This window comes from Mytilus edulis, chromosome 8 (genome assembly GCF_963676685.1).
Source record: "Mytilus edulis chromosome 8, xbMytEdul2.2, whole genome shotgun sequence".
In the NCBI taxonomy this organism is placed as follows: domain Eukaryota; kingdom Metazoa; phylum Mollusca; class Bivalvia; order Mytilida; family Mytilidae; genus Mytilus; species Mytilus edulis.
The window spans coordinates 73,450,853-73,469,353 of NC_092351.1; the positions used below are offsets into that span (position 1 = coordinate 73,450,853).

Sequence of the window (18,501 nt, forward strand, 5' to 3'; positions counted from 1 at the left end):
ATACCTTTAAAGCCTTCTAACAAAATAACTGACCATCAAACAGAGGTACTCCAAAAAAACAAACTGGTTTTCTGGAAATCTAAAATTAGTATACTATGGAGCGCATTAATCCTCAATTTTTAATGCAAACTCATAGACAAGTAAATTTTGGCTCAAAATGATCTAGATATATTTCTCTTTCACCAAAAGTTTCATTTCCGCAAATTTGTTGGTTAGTTTAAGTAAACAAGGACATCAAAAGCACTATTTTGTGTCAGAGTAGGGCTACTTTTACATACGTTCTAAATTGGAGGGAGTAATTGGTGGTCTGACACCTAAAGAGCAAAAAAAGTTGATCAGAAATCTTTTGTTTTGTTTATTCTTAATCCTTAGTCAATTTGAAGTTAAAAACATCCTTTCTGAGCATAATGCGACTCATATTACAAATTTCACAGCTCAATTTAAACTGACTGTAATGTAAGCCTTTGATAGAAAATACTTGAAAATCTCATTTTGGACTAGAGGAACATAAACTTTCAATATCAAGATCAGGTTTTGTTGATTTTTCCTTGTTAGTTCTACTGCTTTAAAGACTTTCCACAATTTTTACAATGAGTTTAATAAAAAAAAATCCAAGGTATTGAAGAGTTAAGGAATATTGACCCCGCTTTTTTTACACCTGGTGTCACTAATGGGACTATTAACTGATCAAAAGTGCAGTCATGGTCATTTAACTGTTTTATTTACTATCAGTAAATAAAATTTAAGGTATAAAACTTTCATTTGGGATAATAAATGAGATTTTTGTGAATTTATGCAGTGTTTATATCAGGCTATGTTAACTGCCGTATACATGGTTTTCCGCAATGATATAAGGGGTAAAAATCAAATAATTTATCAAATCTTCATGACAACAATTTTTTTGGGGTAGTAATCAACCTATGTTTAAATGTTTAACACCACAGAAACAATTTACTGTGCATTTATAACAATTTATAACATTTTTTATATGAAAGCCTATTGTCAGGGTGGGAAAAGCTAAAAATAGCACACATTCAGGTTTAAGGCTCTAAATTTCTAATATGTGACTTTTTGCTCAAAAAAAGATTAAAATGTGGCTACTTTTATTTCAAATGATCAGTTAAGACCAAAAAATCAATTGTTTTCTGAATTTTGGGTTTCACCGCATTTCTCTTAAAGGTGTCAGACCACCAATTAAAAATCCCTATCTGTTCAACCAAATTTTGCAATTTTCACAGCTTTCTAAATATTTTACCTTAAGTTTAACTTCATAGAAACCAGGTATATCCTGAATCGTACATGTATCAGCTTTCTACATGCCAATTTTCACCATACCTTTAAAGCCTTCTAACAAAATAACTGACCATCAAACAGAGGTACTCCAAAAAAAAAAAACTGGTTTTCTGGAAATCTAAAATTAGTATACTATGGAGCGCATTAATCCTCAATTTTTAATGCAAACTCATAGATAAGTAAATTTTGGCTCAAAATGATCTAGATATATTTCTCTTTCACCAAAAGTTTCATTTCCGCAAATTTGTTGGTTAGTTTAAGTAAACAAGGACATCAAAAGCACTATTTTGTGTCAGAGTAGGGCTACTTTTACATACGTTCTAAATTGGAGGGAGTAATTGGTGGTCTGACACCTAAAAGCTTTTAATCGAGTCTGCATGTTCTGAATAAATTCTACCACGACTCTTACAGTTTTAACATCGACACCATATTCTTTACCACACAAAAACGTTAATTAAAGATTTTCTTTTCTTAAATGCATGACTTGAGACAGGCTAAAACACGTGTGACATTTTCTAGCTTGCAACTTAAGTATACCCCAATCTCCATTCCCAACCCCTAACCCCATCCCGGTCCTAAAATTTTAGAGATTTTAGAGCTATTAACATTAATAAAAGTTGATAAGCATATATTCAGTCTTGAATGTTTAGTAACTGGCTATAAAATTGAAGATGAAGCTTATTTTGATATGAACTATCTATTAACTATAATTAACTTTTCAATCTATAAAGCATATTACATGTCTGACAAGAAGAACAAGGTCAATGATATCTTTATAATATTCCAAAATGAAATCAGGGACATAATTAACATAAATAAAATTAGAAGAAAAAAAATAATAGAATCATACTTAAAACTTTAGAATATTTCGAATTTCTATAATTGTGAAGCATGTTCAAGCTGTGACCTCGTTAATTCATGACTGCACATGTGTCTGGTCAGGTGATATGCATCAAATGAAATTCGCTATTTTACTCTTTTGTCATGATTATATATAGTTCATTATATCTATTATAGCTACACTGACTTAGTATTGTTATTAGTTTACACAATACAATGCTTGGATACTGCATTCATGTATCGTTAATTAGACCACGTGTACTTTCGATCATTTTTTGATTTTGGTTTGATCGCAAAAAAAATACCATTTACTGAAAAAAATTATGTTGTTCATATAACGTGTGAAAAACACAACTGCCTTACCTAATCATTTAAGACTCCTTTTCACAATTCGACGGAGAAAATTAACAAACAATTTCAAAATTCTACTGTCGGCTGAAAAGTCATGCTATCAGTATCAAAGATCATCATCAATTTCACGGTTCATATAAATAAATCAAATACAGTTTAGGTTAAGAAACGTACCGTATTCCGGTATGAAATTGTACTCTGTAGAACTGCTATAATGTATGTAATAAATACAACGTACTTTATAGATATAATTTTCCCCTAAATATTCAATACCTAATTTATGGGATACTTTTTTGAAGCTGTAGATTGAGTAAATTGTTAACAGCAAAAGTGCAATAAAACTTTGATTGATTAAAAAAAAAATAGGAGAGATGACTGTTTAAACACAAGTTAAGTGGTAAAAACTGTTTTGCAAAGGTTCAAATGGTAGACAGTGACTGCAATTACTATAAAGTATTACAGAAGATATGACATCTGTATCTTAATACTAGGTATGAACCGAATATAAATAAAATAGCACAGAATAATGGTAAAAATATGCAAAAGTTCGCTGAATATTTATTTCAATTTAATTAATAGCTTAAATCAACTCATAGAGTACTCCATGCATTAAGTAAGCCCTGAGCGAGAAAGCGATGTTGTTTTTTTTTTTATGTATTTAGAGCATTTTATTGTTTCAGAATGTTGATAAAATAAATAGCAAACCCAAAAAGAGTTATAGAAAATGCTTACAGAAACAAAACTTGTTTGCTTTTTTTTTTACATGTTTTAGTTTTTAATCAATTTATAAATTCAGAAAGCTGAAATTCATTTATTATTTATTTAATGAATATTTTAGCTGGTTTTGTGTATAACGACGTCATTATAATGGAATCTAATCTGCAATTTTATCATGTTTATCCTTTCACAGAATTTGATCTTTCATTTTATTTCAAACATTACTACATACGTATATTATAATATATATGGCGTAAAAAATTATTTTCACATGGATTGTGCAGATATATATATTCATTAAATAAAATAGAATAATAAGTAAAAAGTTAACAGTTCCATTCTATCGATTTCGTCCTTCCATTTGGGACTCTTCATGATAACTGATGTAGTGTCGCTATAGACGACGTCGTTAAGGAGGTTTGTGACATTCCGGCATTGTTCGTTATTAAAAATTCTCTGGATTTAATTTCGATCGGAACGTTGTTATGAAATAATATGCTTCATCCCGTCTACATTTTAAAATAGGCATTATTTGAAAATGCTTTTTAACACAAGTGTCAAGATGGGCACTAATTGACGAATTTCTGTATTGTGGGTGTTTTATTTGTTCTTTGTGGACTTGCACCCCATAGAGGCTATTCCCGGTCTGTCCAATGTAATTTTCGTGACAACCAGGACATGTGACGCAGTAAATAAGATTTGTTGTCTAACAAGTCATATGGCGTTCACATGAAATTGTTTGCCATCTTTAAACGATTTCATTTTACCCATTTCTAAATATTTTATATTTTGACCGCAAACACCGTATCTTGAATCTCCGCAAGACTTTATTTGAAGTCACTAACTTCGGTTCGAACCGAGCTCTGGTTAAGTGTTTCTTTAAGTTATTAGGTTGTCTTCGGCTGTAGATTAAGTTTTCTTACCAGTATCAATTTTTCATAGTTTCACCTTCATAAAGATCGGAAGGTTTGATTTAATTGTATTAAAAACGTTTGGTAAATACGGGTCATGTGTACTAGCAAATGGTATTTTCTTTAAGTTTTCATCCGTGTCTTTCACTTGTGGTTCGTAATTCTTGAAGTGTCAGCAGATTAGATTTTCTAATTCCACTTTCGATTAGACCCTCTGGGTATAACTGCTGTATCAGAAAGCCTTTTAATTCCTTCAAACGTAATTCTCGAATGTTATTGTCTGATACTATAGCACAAATCTGCATGGCCATACAGTAAGGTATATTTCGTTTTGTATGGGACGGATGACACGAATGAAAATTTACGTATTGGTGGGTGTCTGTGGATTTATAATAAATATCCGTTGTTATTTGTCTACCTGATTTTAAGATGAGAATATCCAAAAATGGTATTTGTGTGTCAATGGTTCCATGGTGAATTTAATCGACGGATGTTAGGGGTTGATTAGATCTTTAAATTTATATAAATCTTTTTCTGATCTGCTCAAAAATATTATGCATTCATCTAAATATCTTTTCCAAAACTGAATGACATAATCACTGAAATTTTGATCGAATTGGACAGATATTTGTCGATACATCAGTTGCTCTAAGTATCCCATCACTAAATTAGCGTATGTGGGGGCAACTTTAGTTCCCATGGCTGTACCTTTGATTTGTCTACATTTTTTTCCGTCGAAACAAAATGTATTTTCTTCCAGAACTATTTTGATAGCCTCTAGTATGAAGTTTTTTTCAAATCTACTGTCAATTTCATCCCGTTTTTCTTCGAATCATTATTTTACGGCTGTAAGACCTAGATCATGGGGGATATTTGTGTATAGACTTGTAACATCAAAGCTTGTTAATAGTGTTTCTTCCGGAACTAAGACCAATTATAGCCGGATCGGAATCACTAACTCAAAGACTAAGTCATTTTATCGACCTTGTTATCAAACATCTATGTCCGTCAATTCCAAGTTATATCAAAGATGATATGGAATGTTTAAATCACATTCCTGTCATAGTTCCGGAAGAAACACTATTAACAAGCTTTGATGTTACAAGGTGTGAAGCATATAGAAAAGAGATGGAACGTTATTTCATAACAACGTTCCGACCGAAATTAAATCCAGAGAATTTTTAATAACGAACCATGCAGAAACGTCACAAACCTCCTTAACGACGTCGCCTATAGTGACACTACATCGGTTATCCTAAGGAGTCCCAATGGAAGTACGAAATCGATAGAATGGAACTTTTTACTTATTTTACTATTTTTTTATGTGGTGTGTGTGTGTGTATGCTAAAATGTTTAACTTATTAGCAAATTTAACAATTTAGGACTTGGAAAAATGGCACTAGAACGAAGTCCGTCGGACAAACACTTGCGAAGACTGGTTGGAGAGTTCTCTCCGGGGAAGTGTCGTGAACTTGCAATTGAATTAGGTCTAAGTGTTCACGAATGGGAAAACTTCGAATACCAATTCCAGTTTCAAATTCCAGATGATCTTAAATTCGTAGCCATCCGGTCCTGCAGGGAAAAAAGTAGGAACTTTACTTTTCGCATGCTTGTTCGCGTCTTGGAGAAACTAGAGCTTAGTCAGCATCTGCTTTGTAAGGTAAGAATGTTTCATGTATTTCCTTATTTTGATGAAAACTTAATCTGTGATATAACTCTCGTAAAAAAATTTAAAAAGTTGAAAGCTAAACATGACTTAAAAAATAAAAGAGTATCAGTTATAATAGTTGGAGTGCATTCAGGGCACACAATTCTGAAAGGTTTTCCCCAATACAGCTGTTTTTATAGGGAAGAGAATCCTTAGTATTTCGAAAATTCAATATTTTGTAAACAGTTATTTACTAATTGACCATAAATCAATGATAATTCATGTCAACACGATAGTCCTGACTAATGTACTGCATGTGATAACATCAGTGGTATCAAACAAGTGGCAAAGTTCAATACGGAAGATTTTTCGTAGAATATTCAGAATTATCTCACAAGCCGTCTTACATGTTGTAATTTCAGCAATATGACATGTTGACTGCTCAGTGATTTATGCGGTTAAATGGGGTTTAAAACAATGGGGTAAATAAGTCTCTAACTGCTAGTTGGACACGAATCTGCATATATATATATATATCAGGAGCACCTGTGGTCACATATGTTTTTAATTGTGTTAGTATTTTTCACATTTTAGTTTTCTGTGTTTTACATGTTTTATTGTTTGTCTACTAATCTTTTTCCTTTAAATAATGGCCCTGAAATTGTCGGTTTTAAATGCCTTGAATTTTTGTTTATCTTGGAATCTTCAGTCTTTTTATAAACTTGTCTGGCGTATCAAATACTTGTCATAAGTATCTTTGGTGATTTTTTGTAGGTTATAAAAAATAATAACACTACAAAATAAATGTATACCAAAAAAAACGAACGCCACGGTAAATACAAAAAGGAAAAACTTCATAATTACTTATCAAAGCTACCAGGATTATAATATAATACGCAAGACGCACGTTTATTCTACATAAGACTCATCAGTGACGGTTATACAAGAATAGTTATACAGCAAAACAAGTACAATGCTGAAGAGCATTGAGGACCAAAAATTCCTAAAAGTTATGCCAAATACGGCTAAGCCATTCTATCATTGGGATAAGAAAATCCTTAGTTTTTCGAAAAAATCAAAGTTTTGTAACAGGAAATTTATAAAAATTACCATATAATTGATATTCATGTCAACACCGAAGTGCTGACTAATTGGGAGGTGATATCCGCGAGAACGAAACGTCCACCAGCAGTGGTATGATAAAAACTGACAAAATCAAACGCTCTCAATCCACGGAACAAGTAAAAACAAATGCTTTATTCCTGACTTGGTCATGTTGGTACATGAATGTTCGGAAGAAAATATTGAGTTAAACCTGGTATTATAGCTAGCTAAACCTCTCATTTGTATGACGGTTGTTTATAATTCCGTTGTATTGACAAAATTAACTATATGTTTATGGAATGATTGAAGCGTTCTTGATAAATGTAAATCCCGAACAACGCCTTGAATGCACCAACTGTATATGCTGGCCTATATGCCAACACACTGACATAAAATAAGTTCCAATAAACGGGGTTAATCATTAATTTCAAACATTAATCTTTGTTGTACTCCCTGTTATTAGTTGCCTTAGCCAGTTTTAGCACGAGTTCTTGAAAATCAGTTGTTTTTACTCTTTAAAGTCTTCTAAATGTTTTGATTCTAGTATCTTGCGAACTAAATTAGAAGTTAGGTATCCTCGATGATGTTTTAAATTAATGTCGTTTTACTTCAGGTACTTAGAGATGTCAAACCAGATGTATCAGGTAATATATGTTCATTTATTTTAATCTGTATTTTCATACATACAGATGGGGTCCTTTTTTTAAGTCTCTGATTGAAAACTAACATCAACTCGTAAGATCAATTTCGGTACAAGTCCAAAGTCCATAAAGGGAAACCGTAAGAAAAGAAGGAAAGAGGTAAAGAACACATCATAGCGTAGTGTATATAATTAAAACAACATGCATGTCTCTTTAAAACTACAAAGCCTTTAGCTGTTAATACATTTTTAAACTGAACAAACTATTCTGCTTTAGTTTGATCAACTTCAAAAATATCAAGAGAACTTAATAACCTCGTTTTATTGTTTAGGTATCCCAGAAGATACTTTGAACAACCCTCCATCAGACAAATTACTTTTTGATTTATCGAACCATATTGGAAATAGTTCTATGCAACTTGCCATCGAGCTGGATCTAGATTCAACTGCTATTCAACAAATACAGTATAAACATAAAACCAAACTGCTAGAACAGACTAATGAGATTCTGCAGATCTGGAGTAAGAAGCAGCAACCAACACCAACACTGCTTTTGTTAATCAAAGCTCTGCACAGAATTGGAAAAATGGGTTCATTGAGAGGAGTGAGATTTTAGAATTGATTTACCACAAAGATAATGAATACCAATGAAGACTAATCAAATGGAAACTTTCCACCAATATTCTATCTTAACTGAAAATTTTGCACTGCTTCAACTAATGTTTTGTCATTTTGTCATCTTTATATGTTGAATGTCTGTTTTTCTTTACAAAAAAAAGCATATGTATATATTTAGTCTGATAAGACACGCTTTATAAATCTTATTTTAGATATACCGCTATACAAAGCTTTGAGTGCACAATTAAAATCGCATGTTATCTCAATCACATAAAATATTTGCTCGTTTCCTCAAAGTAAAGTTTAATTCACTAGTTGTCGATATTTCAGTCCATAGACATACATATTTCGCTCCCATGATATATCATTAAAATCATCGACTGAAAACTTGACGTTACTTATGCAATGAATATTCTGTTCTAATCTGATAAAAATATTCCTTTGACATGAAATGCATTACACCCATGGACCTGTTAATAACCTGACCAGTTAATAACCTGACCTGTTAATAACCTGACCTGTTAATTACCTGACCTTGCCTTACACATGGGCCTGTTAATAGTTATCAAAAGTACCAGGATTATACCTTGTCTTACACATGGGCCTGTTAATAACCTGACCTTGCCTTACACTGTTAATAACCTGACATTGTCTTACACTGTTGATAACCTGACCTGTTCATAACCTGACCTATAAATAACATGACCTTGTCTCACACTGTTATTAACCTGGCCTTGTCTTGTACATATTGACTTGTTCATTACCTTACCTTACCTTACACTGATTTGGGTAAACATTCTTATATCTCTGATAGGGGCCGAGTGTGATGGAACGACCGTTAATAACATAAGCATGTGTATCTATTACGTTAAGGAAGTACACCACTAATTAATCGCCCCATTGCTTTCTATGTTAAATTTCTCAATTTCGAGTGGTCACAGCTCCTTTATCTTAAGTTCAAATAAAGTGACAATCATTGCATGTCAAATCAACACCTTCTGGTGTCCTGTACTGAAAAAATCAACATACCTTACATTGCATATAAGAAAGAACTGGTTCCCGGAACTTCGGATGTACCAAAACAGGTACTTCCGATCTGACAAAAAGGCAAAATGTACCCTCCTTTTTAAATTTCATGCCATTTTTTTATTATTCAAATTTATCAGTCAAAAATTGTTCTGCAATGATCACCAGTCATGCAGCTTTCATTTGATACCAAAATTAATAAAATATTCTAAATATATTGAAAGTTATGTCCATGCGTAGGAACTATTTTGTGTTAAATATGTACTACTTTCTGGTATGTGCTTTCTGGCCGGGCCTGAATTAGTGGTGTTACACCTGAATCACAAACGGAGCAATAGTATGTTCATAATGTTTGCGTCTCCTGTTTAGAATGTTCAACCCACTTTGTAAGTCCACACTCTGTAAACAAAATGAAGATTGAACATGCAGAAATATTATGCTGTTCCTCTGTGTCAAATGATGTCGCTTTGACAGAAAGTAGAACATGTCTATAGTCTATATTAACTATTCATTGCGACTGCTTACTTTTGCATGTCGCCTGAAGTCATTGTGTTATTTTCTATTGTTATAGATATTAGTCTGATGTTTTAACATATGTGCTTTTTTTAAGGTTCAGTTGAAGCAATAATTTTTGATTTATTTTTTTAGCTCACCTGACCTGAAAGGTCAAGTGAGCTTTTCTCATCACTTGGCGTCCGTCGTCCGTCGTCCGGCGTCCGTCGTCCGTCGTCCGGCGTCCTGCGTCCGTCGTCCGTCGTCCGTAAACTTTTACAAAAATCTTCTCCTCTGAATTTACTGGGCTAAATTTAACCAAACTTGGCCACAATCATCCTTGGGGTATCTAGTTTAAAAAATGTGTCCGATGACCTGGCCATCCAATCAAGATGGCCGCCATGGCTATAAATAGAACACAGGGGTAAAATGTATATGTTGGCTTATATCTTTGAAACCAAAGCATTTAGAGCAAATCTGACATGGGGTAAAATTGTTGATCAGGTCAAGATCTATCTGCCCTGAAATTTTCAGACGAATCGGACAACCTGTTGTTGGGTTGCTGCCCCTGAATTGGTTATTTTACGGAAATTTTGCCGTTTTTGGTTATTACCATGAATACTATTATAGATAGAGATAAACTGTAACAGCAATTATGTTCAGCAAAGTAAGACCTACAAATAAGTCAACATGACCAAAATTGTCAGTTAATCCCTTAAGGAGTTATTGCCCTTTATAGTCAATTTTTAACAATTTTTCGTCATTTTTTGTAACTTGTACAAAAATTTTCTTCTCTGAAACTACTGGGCCAAATTTAACCAAACTTGGCCACAATTATCATTGTGGTATATAGTTTAAAGAGTGTGTCCGATGACCCCACCTTCAAAAAAAAATGGCCGACATGGCTAAAATTACAACATAGTGGTAAAATGCAGTTTTTGCTTTATATCTTTGAAACTAAGACATTTAGGGCAAATCTTTCAAGATTTAAATGTCCATCAGAATAAAATCTATCCCCTCTCAAAATTTCAGATGAATCTGACAACCCGTTGTTGGGTTGCTGCCTTAAAATTGGTAATTGTAAGGAAATTTTGCAGTTTTGGGTTATTATCTTGAATACTATTATAGATAGAGATAAACTGTAAACAGCAATAATGTTCAGCAAAGTAAGATCTACAAATAAGTCAACATGATCAAAATTATTAGAGGACACCTTAAGGAGTTATTGCCCTTTATAGTCAATATTGAACAACTTTTCGTCATTTTTGTAACTTGTACAAAAATCTTCTTTTCTATAACTATGGGCCAAATTTAACCAAACACAATCATTACTAGGGTATCTATTTTAAAAAAGTGTCTAATGACCCCGCCTTCCACCCAAGATGGCCGACATCAGTAAATACAGTAACAGGTGAGCGACACAGGCTCTTGAGAGCCTCTAGTTTTATCTTTTATGCGTTTGTATATTTTGTGGTATTTAATCAATATATTGGCTTTTGGTTATTGCTTTACAAAAAATAAAAGTTGAACTTTTTCTAGACTCGTCTCGTTGTTATCTTTTTCTGTAGCCACTCAAGTCATTCTTAATCTTTCATATAAAAATCCGAATTTTAAGGGTTTTTTGTTGTGAGGGGTGTATATATTCCTTACACATATTACAACGTCTGGTCTTTGTTTTTCCTGCTTTATGTCGATCTTAATAGTTATCTAAAAAAATACAATATGCGGTATGATGTACAAATGTAGTTTATGAACAAAACAGTTATGAGCCAAGGTCTTCCCCAAATTGATGTGTTCACACATATTGACATCCTTGTGAAAGATGATAACGCGTTATGCATTTCGTGTGGATGGGCTTTTCTCGGTTTTTAATTCTTTATGAATGTTCATGCCCATAATTTGAAAGTCAGAGATGTTTAAATTCGAAATTGTCGATTATTAATGCTCTTCAACTTTGCATTTGATTAATTTGACTCTGTAACTGATTTTACCTGATGATCTGATGAGTCGTATGTACACGAAACTTTTGTATGGCCTACCAAATAATGATTATAGTTGATATATTGTTTTCCGGAGACAGGTTACTAACTTTTAACCTACATGACATAAACGGATATAAACTCATCTACGGTCAATTTTGAGTTTAGAAGTTGAACACGTAATTTTCTAATATCCCAGTGTTGAAAGAGAAGGGCTATAATGATTTACCTTTTTCTCGGTCCGTCCGTCTGTATTTCGGTCGATCCCATGAAATTCAGTGGCATTTTTCTCAGGCAATGCAAATAAGAGCATCCTGAAATTTGTTATCATGCTTCCTTTAAGGGCATATCCAACAGTTTATTTTTTACGGTTAGAATTTTTTCCCGTAAAGATATTTCATTCTTCAATTGACAGAGAATAACATTTTGCCAAAAAAAATATTTGTTGTCGATTTCGTTTTTGCAAAAAATACTGCTAAAAATTGAACATTTTTGTAATTTTGAAGAAACAAACTTTTTTTATTTAAAAAAATTAAATATGATTTGTCAATCAACATATACTTATATAATGGGGCTCAAATTGATGCAAAATAGTTCAAGATGGTTAGAAAAATCTAACTCTACCATTTAAAGAATTAATTCTTACTCAAATAAAGACAAAAACGTTATGGTTACCCCAAAAAACGGCAAGAAATGAACATTTGAAATGCACATTTTAGATTTTTTTTAAATATTTCTAACGGTGTCGATTTGACCAAAGTAAGATATGTTATTCTGTGAAAAAAATGGAACGTCATAACGTTTTGAAAAATATTTGTCACCATACTCGTTTTTGAGAAAAATCGAGTAATATAATATTGTTTACTCAATCCCTTCCGTAAGCCTCACAAATTGCGCCAAAAACTAAGACGTTTCGGGACGTAACGTTATATTTCCCCGCTAATTTTTCAAAGACAGTGCGACGGTGTTGCAGACAAATTTACTTTTACACTGTGACTTTGTTTCATATCCGTAGCCAGGGGGTGTTCGGGGATTCGTCCGAACCCCCCCCCCCCCCCTACGAACCCCCCTTGAAACCAAATAAGCACTGTTAAAGTCAATGTTCTGTCCAAATTGTGACTTGTTAAAGTCGAGTTCATGAGTCCAAATAACTCCCCCCCCCTTGGAAATTCCTGGCTACGGGCCTGTGTTTGATAGTTGTCTCGATAGCACTCATATCGCATCTTCTTATTTATAATTTTCATATTATATTTAACGATTTCTATGTGGAAAAGAGAAAATCTATTTTATTCTCTTTTTCGTACTTTACATTGATAAAAAAGTACAAACACTAGTGGGTAATATTGCATGATTGATATGTACAATTTTGTATAGGTTTGGGGCTCAAGCCCCAAAATTTTTAGGATTAGATTTTCTTTTTAAGCCACATCTGGCAAAACAATATATATTTCAATCAAAACGTTAATATTTCCGGCTGTATATTTTGGGGCACATGCCCCAAAATAAGTACATGATATAGTTTGTTTTTGGAAAAGAGAAAATCTATTTTATTCTCTTTTTCCCCAGAACTTGAATAATAAATGTACAAACATGTATGTAGTACATAGTTGATGACAAGCTTGTAAATATTTTGGGGCAAAAGCCCCAAAATGAAATGAAGCTTTGCCAATACAGATCTCAAACATTTTGGGGCAAAATCCCCAAACTGAAATGCCTACAGAACTTATTTTAAAATGGTTATGTGTTTGACTACAATAAAATTGAAACAAATGACAGATACACTTTGAAACTTGAGGAATTGGGGCATAAGCCCCAAAATGTCTTTCATTGTTAATATTCAAGGTAATGATATCTTATGATATACACAAATATTCAAATCATTCTGGGGGACAAGTTCCAAAATGTCTTTCATTGTTAATGTCTTGTGATATACATAAATATTAAAATAATTCTGGAGCACATACCCCAAAATGTCTTTCATTGTTAATATTCAAGTTAATGATGTCTTGTGATATATACAAGTATTCAAATCACTCTGGGGCCCAAGCTCCACAACTAACCACGAGTGTTAGTAAATATTATTAAATTTTGCTTGAATAAAAGTACAAAGTCCCTTTAAATGCATCTGTTCGATACCTTTTATTAGTTAAAAAAATCTGGTCACAACACTACAAAATTTCAAAATACTATAAAAATAAAAAGTTTACAAACGATACTTTGATAAATCTGTCTAAACGAAACAAGAACATGCCCATAATACACGGATGCCCCATTTGCACTATCATTTTATATGTTTTGTGGACCAGGAAATCCGGGTTAAAAATCTAATTTTGCATTTAAATTGGAACAAGAATGTGTCCCCAGTACACGAATGCCCCACTCGCACTATCATTTGATGAAACAATAGTAATAAAAAAGGCAGATAAAAATTCAAATTGTGTTATTTTAGACAGGCTAGACTACATAACAGAAGTCACAAGACAACTAAATACTCAACATTACTGCCAATTAGATTCATTTAACATGGCAGAACTGAAAATCCAGGTCATTGAGTATATTAAATCATTATACGACCAAGGCATAATCGACAAAATATCATTTAAATTTTTAACAAATGGTCAAAAATTAAGAGATGCACGATTAGGGAGAATTTATATTCTCCCAAAAATTCACCGTCTTGAAACAGAGACGTTTAAACAAATACAACATGATGGATTAAATGAATTAAATATAATTCCACCTGGCAGACCAATTATATCACAGTGTGGTTCTGTAACTGAACTTATAGGTCATTACGTTGACTATTTTCTTATACCAATAGTTCAAAATCAGTCTACATATATAAAAGATACTACATCGTTCATTAATATCATTGAGAAATTAAAACCTATGGCAAACAGCCTTTTGGTTTCATATGATATAACACAGATGTTTACTAATCTACCTCAAGAAGAGTTATTGAGTGCGGTTGAACGAGCCTATGACAGTTTTGACAAATCAAACTTCAAAGTCAATGCTCCGCCAGTCAATGTATTAATACATTTGTTGAGAATTATTTTAGAAAACAATGTATTTGAATTTGATGGGAAAATTTACAAACAAGTAATAGGTACGGCAATTGGTGCAGTTCCTTCACCGGAAATCTGTGACATACTTAAAAAGACATACAAATTCAGTATGACATACAAAAAGAGTTTAACAACTTATCATTTCTGTAGAATTATTTTCATTAATTTTAACTACATAACATACAACTTTTAATTCGTAATTTTCCTCCAGAGGCTTCCTTATATCGGAGTTACCGTTACGATTACGATGCTGATGAAACAAAGTTTATAGTGGATTTCTGAATTACAAAGAAAAACGTAAGATACGTCCACAATATAAAAAAGAAGATGTGGTATGATTGCCAATGAGACAACCGTCCACAAGAGACCAAAATTACACAGAAATTAACAACACCGTACGTCCATCAACAATGAGCAAAACCCATACCGCATAGTCAGATATGAAAGGCCCCGATATGACAATATAAAACAATTCAAACGAGAAAACTAACGGCCTTATTTGTATAAAAAATGAACAAACAACAAATATTTAACACATAAACAAACGACAACCACTGAATTACAGGCTCCTGACTTGGGACAGGCACATACATACATAATGTGGCGGGGTTTAACATGTTAGTGGGATCCCAACCCTCCCCCTAACCTGGGACAGTGGTATAGAAGTACAACATAAGAACAAACTATAAAAATCAATTGAAAAAGGTCACAAGTTTATTCTACATAACGTTATACTATAGACGTAATTAGATTGGTTAAACTACGTATTCTACGGATATCTACCAAAATACAGAGCATATACTATGATATGTTCTTGCAGATCCTATCCGATGACATTCTATTGTTTGTAAGCGCTGTTCTGTATTTTGGGGCATATGCCCCAAAACCGGGCAAAGTGTGTTGTTTTTACAGTACATTCTTATCGAACACAACTATAACCATTTTGAAATAAGTTCTGTAAGCATTTCAGTTTGGGGATTTTGCCCCAAAATGTTTGAGATCTGTATTGGCAAAGCTTCATTTCATTTTGGGGCTTTTGCCCCAAAATATTTACAAGCTTGTCATCAACTATGTACTACATACATGTTTGTACATTTATTATTCAAGTTCTGGGGAAAAAGAGAATAAAATAGATTTTCTCTTTTCCAAAAACAAACTATATCATGTACTTATTTTGGGGCATGTGCCCCAAAATATACAGCCGGAAATATTAACGTTTTGATTGAAATATATATTGTTTTGTCAGATGTGGCTTAAAAAGAAAATCTAATCCTAAAAATTTTGGGGCTTGAGCCCCAAACCTATACAAAATTGTACATATCAATCATGCAATATTACCCACTAGTGTTTGTACTTTTTTATCAATGTAAAGTACGAAAAAGAGAATAAAATAGATTTTCTCTTTTCCAAATAGAAATCGTTATTTACATTTGATGTTTTTGTTCTGATTATTCATTTAATATGCCACTTGACGTCCGTCATCCATAATCATTATTTATTTTACCGTTACTTTACAAAGAAGTGTTTTTCTTACACTGTCTATATAATTTCACATATCAAAATCAATAAAGAGCACGTGAAATTTTGCAACCAAACACTCATCTAAAATCTCACCGACTCCGTATAATATATTCATGTTGCAGTTTTCAGGGGTTTTTTTTCTTTACAGGCTTCTAGCTATAACAAAAATCTGTATGTTGACTCTTAGTGTTTTGAATTATATATGTGTCGTTGGGTTGCTGTCGTATTATTGTATACCTTAAAAATCTTTTTCATAAAAAAAGGATTGATTGGGTATAGAAATATTCACATCTCTTGAGTGCTCCCGTCCGACAGTTACGTGTATATATTTGCTAAAATTGGGTGCGGCCGTTTAGCTGCTCGGATGTATAAAGGAGTAGGTCCGGTAAGGACTCATTTTGGCCTCAAATTTCAGTTTCATCTGAAGAAAGATTTTGACCACTTTTTAAACACTTAAGTGTCTATTTCACTTGATTCAATTAGTTTATGTGAAAGATTTTAACTGATTTAGTCATTAAAAACGATCCGATTAAAGCTCAAATATGAAAAATCTCTCAAATATGCCAAAAAACGTCACTTTTCAGATTGTTTTTGTCAAAAATGAAAGTGGCCGCATCCGTGTTCATCCACAACCTTTATATATGTTATGTATTATCATAAAATACAACTTACATTGCAATATTAAGGATGAACACGTATGCGGCTCTTTCGTTTTACACGGAAACCGTCCAAAATTTAACTAAAATGATAGAATTTTGAAGATTTCAGTAATTTAGCATGACTTAATGGTGCTAAAACCCGATATATGTGCATTGTATTGTCAAAAACAGCCCATATTTATGTAGCAGAAGCATTCAACTGTCCAATAAATAACTAAAAGTTTACATTTTAACAATTTTGTAAAACTGTTATATTTTTGGGCCAAAAAGGGGCCTTACCGGACCTACTCCTTTGCAGCCTCGTTTAGTCGAAATAAAAATGTCGTAATATCAGATGCATAGAGTAAGGAAAGTTTCGCGCTATCTATACGTTAAAATACCATCTAAATAAATAGTTGAAGGGATATATACGAACTTCGAATAAAATATATAAACAACAACAAAGGTCACATGAATCTTCAAATAAGTCGCATCTGTTGCGCCTTTTGCAGTTGTAGATGAAAAAAATACTTTGATTAACAAAGCAGATCAGTAGGACATTAACTTGAGAATAAACGAAACGGCAGAAAAATGTTGAATGTTATTATAAATTGTGGCCATTTTTGTCGTGTGTTTTTGCTTTTATGACATATTTACAATATATAAGTAAATGAAATTGACACAGTAATTTTTCCACCCAAACGTGGTTTTACGCTTCAATATATGAGTTATGGCATATATACACAAGAGAAATTGTTTTCTGTTCTACTGCCCTCTACATAGTTTGGCTGCATACAATGTAACCACTGATATAGACTACTATATTATTATTGATTATTTAAACAAATGAATTCAAAGAGAAAGATGCGGAAAGAAATTCTAAAATTTTCGTATAGAAATAAGATATAAAATAAAAATAAAATACCAAAACTGGAATACTGTTTGAGACAATTATCAGTTGAGAACTAATGATAATGCATCACTATATGAAACTGATGAATTGATTGCTCCCGTGCTCCAGTGGCAAATATATCACGCATATTTACGACGAGGCGAGAGTGGATCTGAAGTAAATGATTGATACATTATCAAGATATAAAGATTGTACTAGCGGTAAAACGTATGCCGTACTAGATAAAGTTGAATAATGATCAAAATCTTGAGTTAAGCTATTAGCCCCCCCCCCCCCCCAAATTTTTTTTTTCCTATCCTGTTATGGACCCGTTGACTTAAGAGGGCGTTTCTAATTAGTCAAGACCTACACTGTTTTTTTTTTTGTTAAATTATATTTGTTTCCTCATACATATACGTGTGTTGAGACTGATGTAATTAGAATTATTGTTAAATTTATAAGCGACATGTACATTTCTAGAAATGCTTTATTAAGCACTAAATAACTTTGTGGTACCACCTCCTCATATAATGTTTATGAATTTGGTATGATATATATATGTTTGTATGTTTGTGTATAACAAAGTATTGTCTTGGTATCAATCCTGTAATTTTGGATTTTAAACCAATAAAAATTACTTACTTACTTACATAAGTAAACACCAACATCGTCAGATATTTTCTACATGTATGTCAGTGTGTATATTACAATGTTTTCCTATTTCAATATTTTTTTATTACTGTGTCATCTTTTGTTTTACATT

The 18,501-nt window shown here is 32.6% G+C and overlaps 2 protein-coding genes across 2 annotated transcripts; both read left to right on the forward strand.

Annotated features, from left to right (window-relative positions):
• Positions 1-5,505: 5,505 nt before the first annotated feature.
• Positions 5,506-8,676, forward strand: LOC139486238 (uncharacterized). The gene is made up of 3 exons (XM_071271020.1): positions 5,506-5,772; positions 7,478-7,508; positions 7,837-8,676. Exons 1-3 carry the CDS (start codon positions 5,506-5,508, stop codon positions 8,118-8,120), a joined length of 582 nt encoding a protein of 193 aa, XP_071127121.1. The 3' UTR covers positions 8,121-8,676.
• A 5,295-nt stretch (positions 8,677-13,971) lies between these two features.
• On the forward strand, positions 13,972-14,880 carry LOC139484335 (uncharacterized). The gene has a single exon (XM_071268072.1). It carries the CDS (start codon positions 13,972-13,974, stop codon positions 14,878-14,880), a length of 909 nt encoding a protein of 302 aa, XP_071124173.1.
• The last annotated feature ends 3,621 nt before the right edge of the window (positions 14,881-18,501 follow it).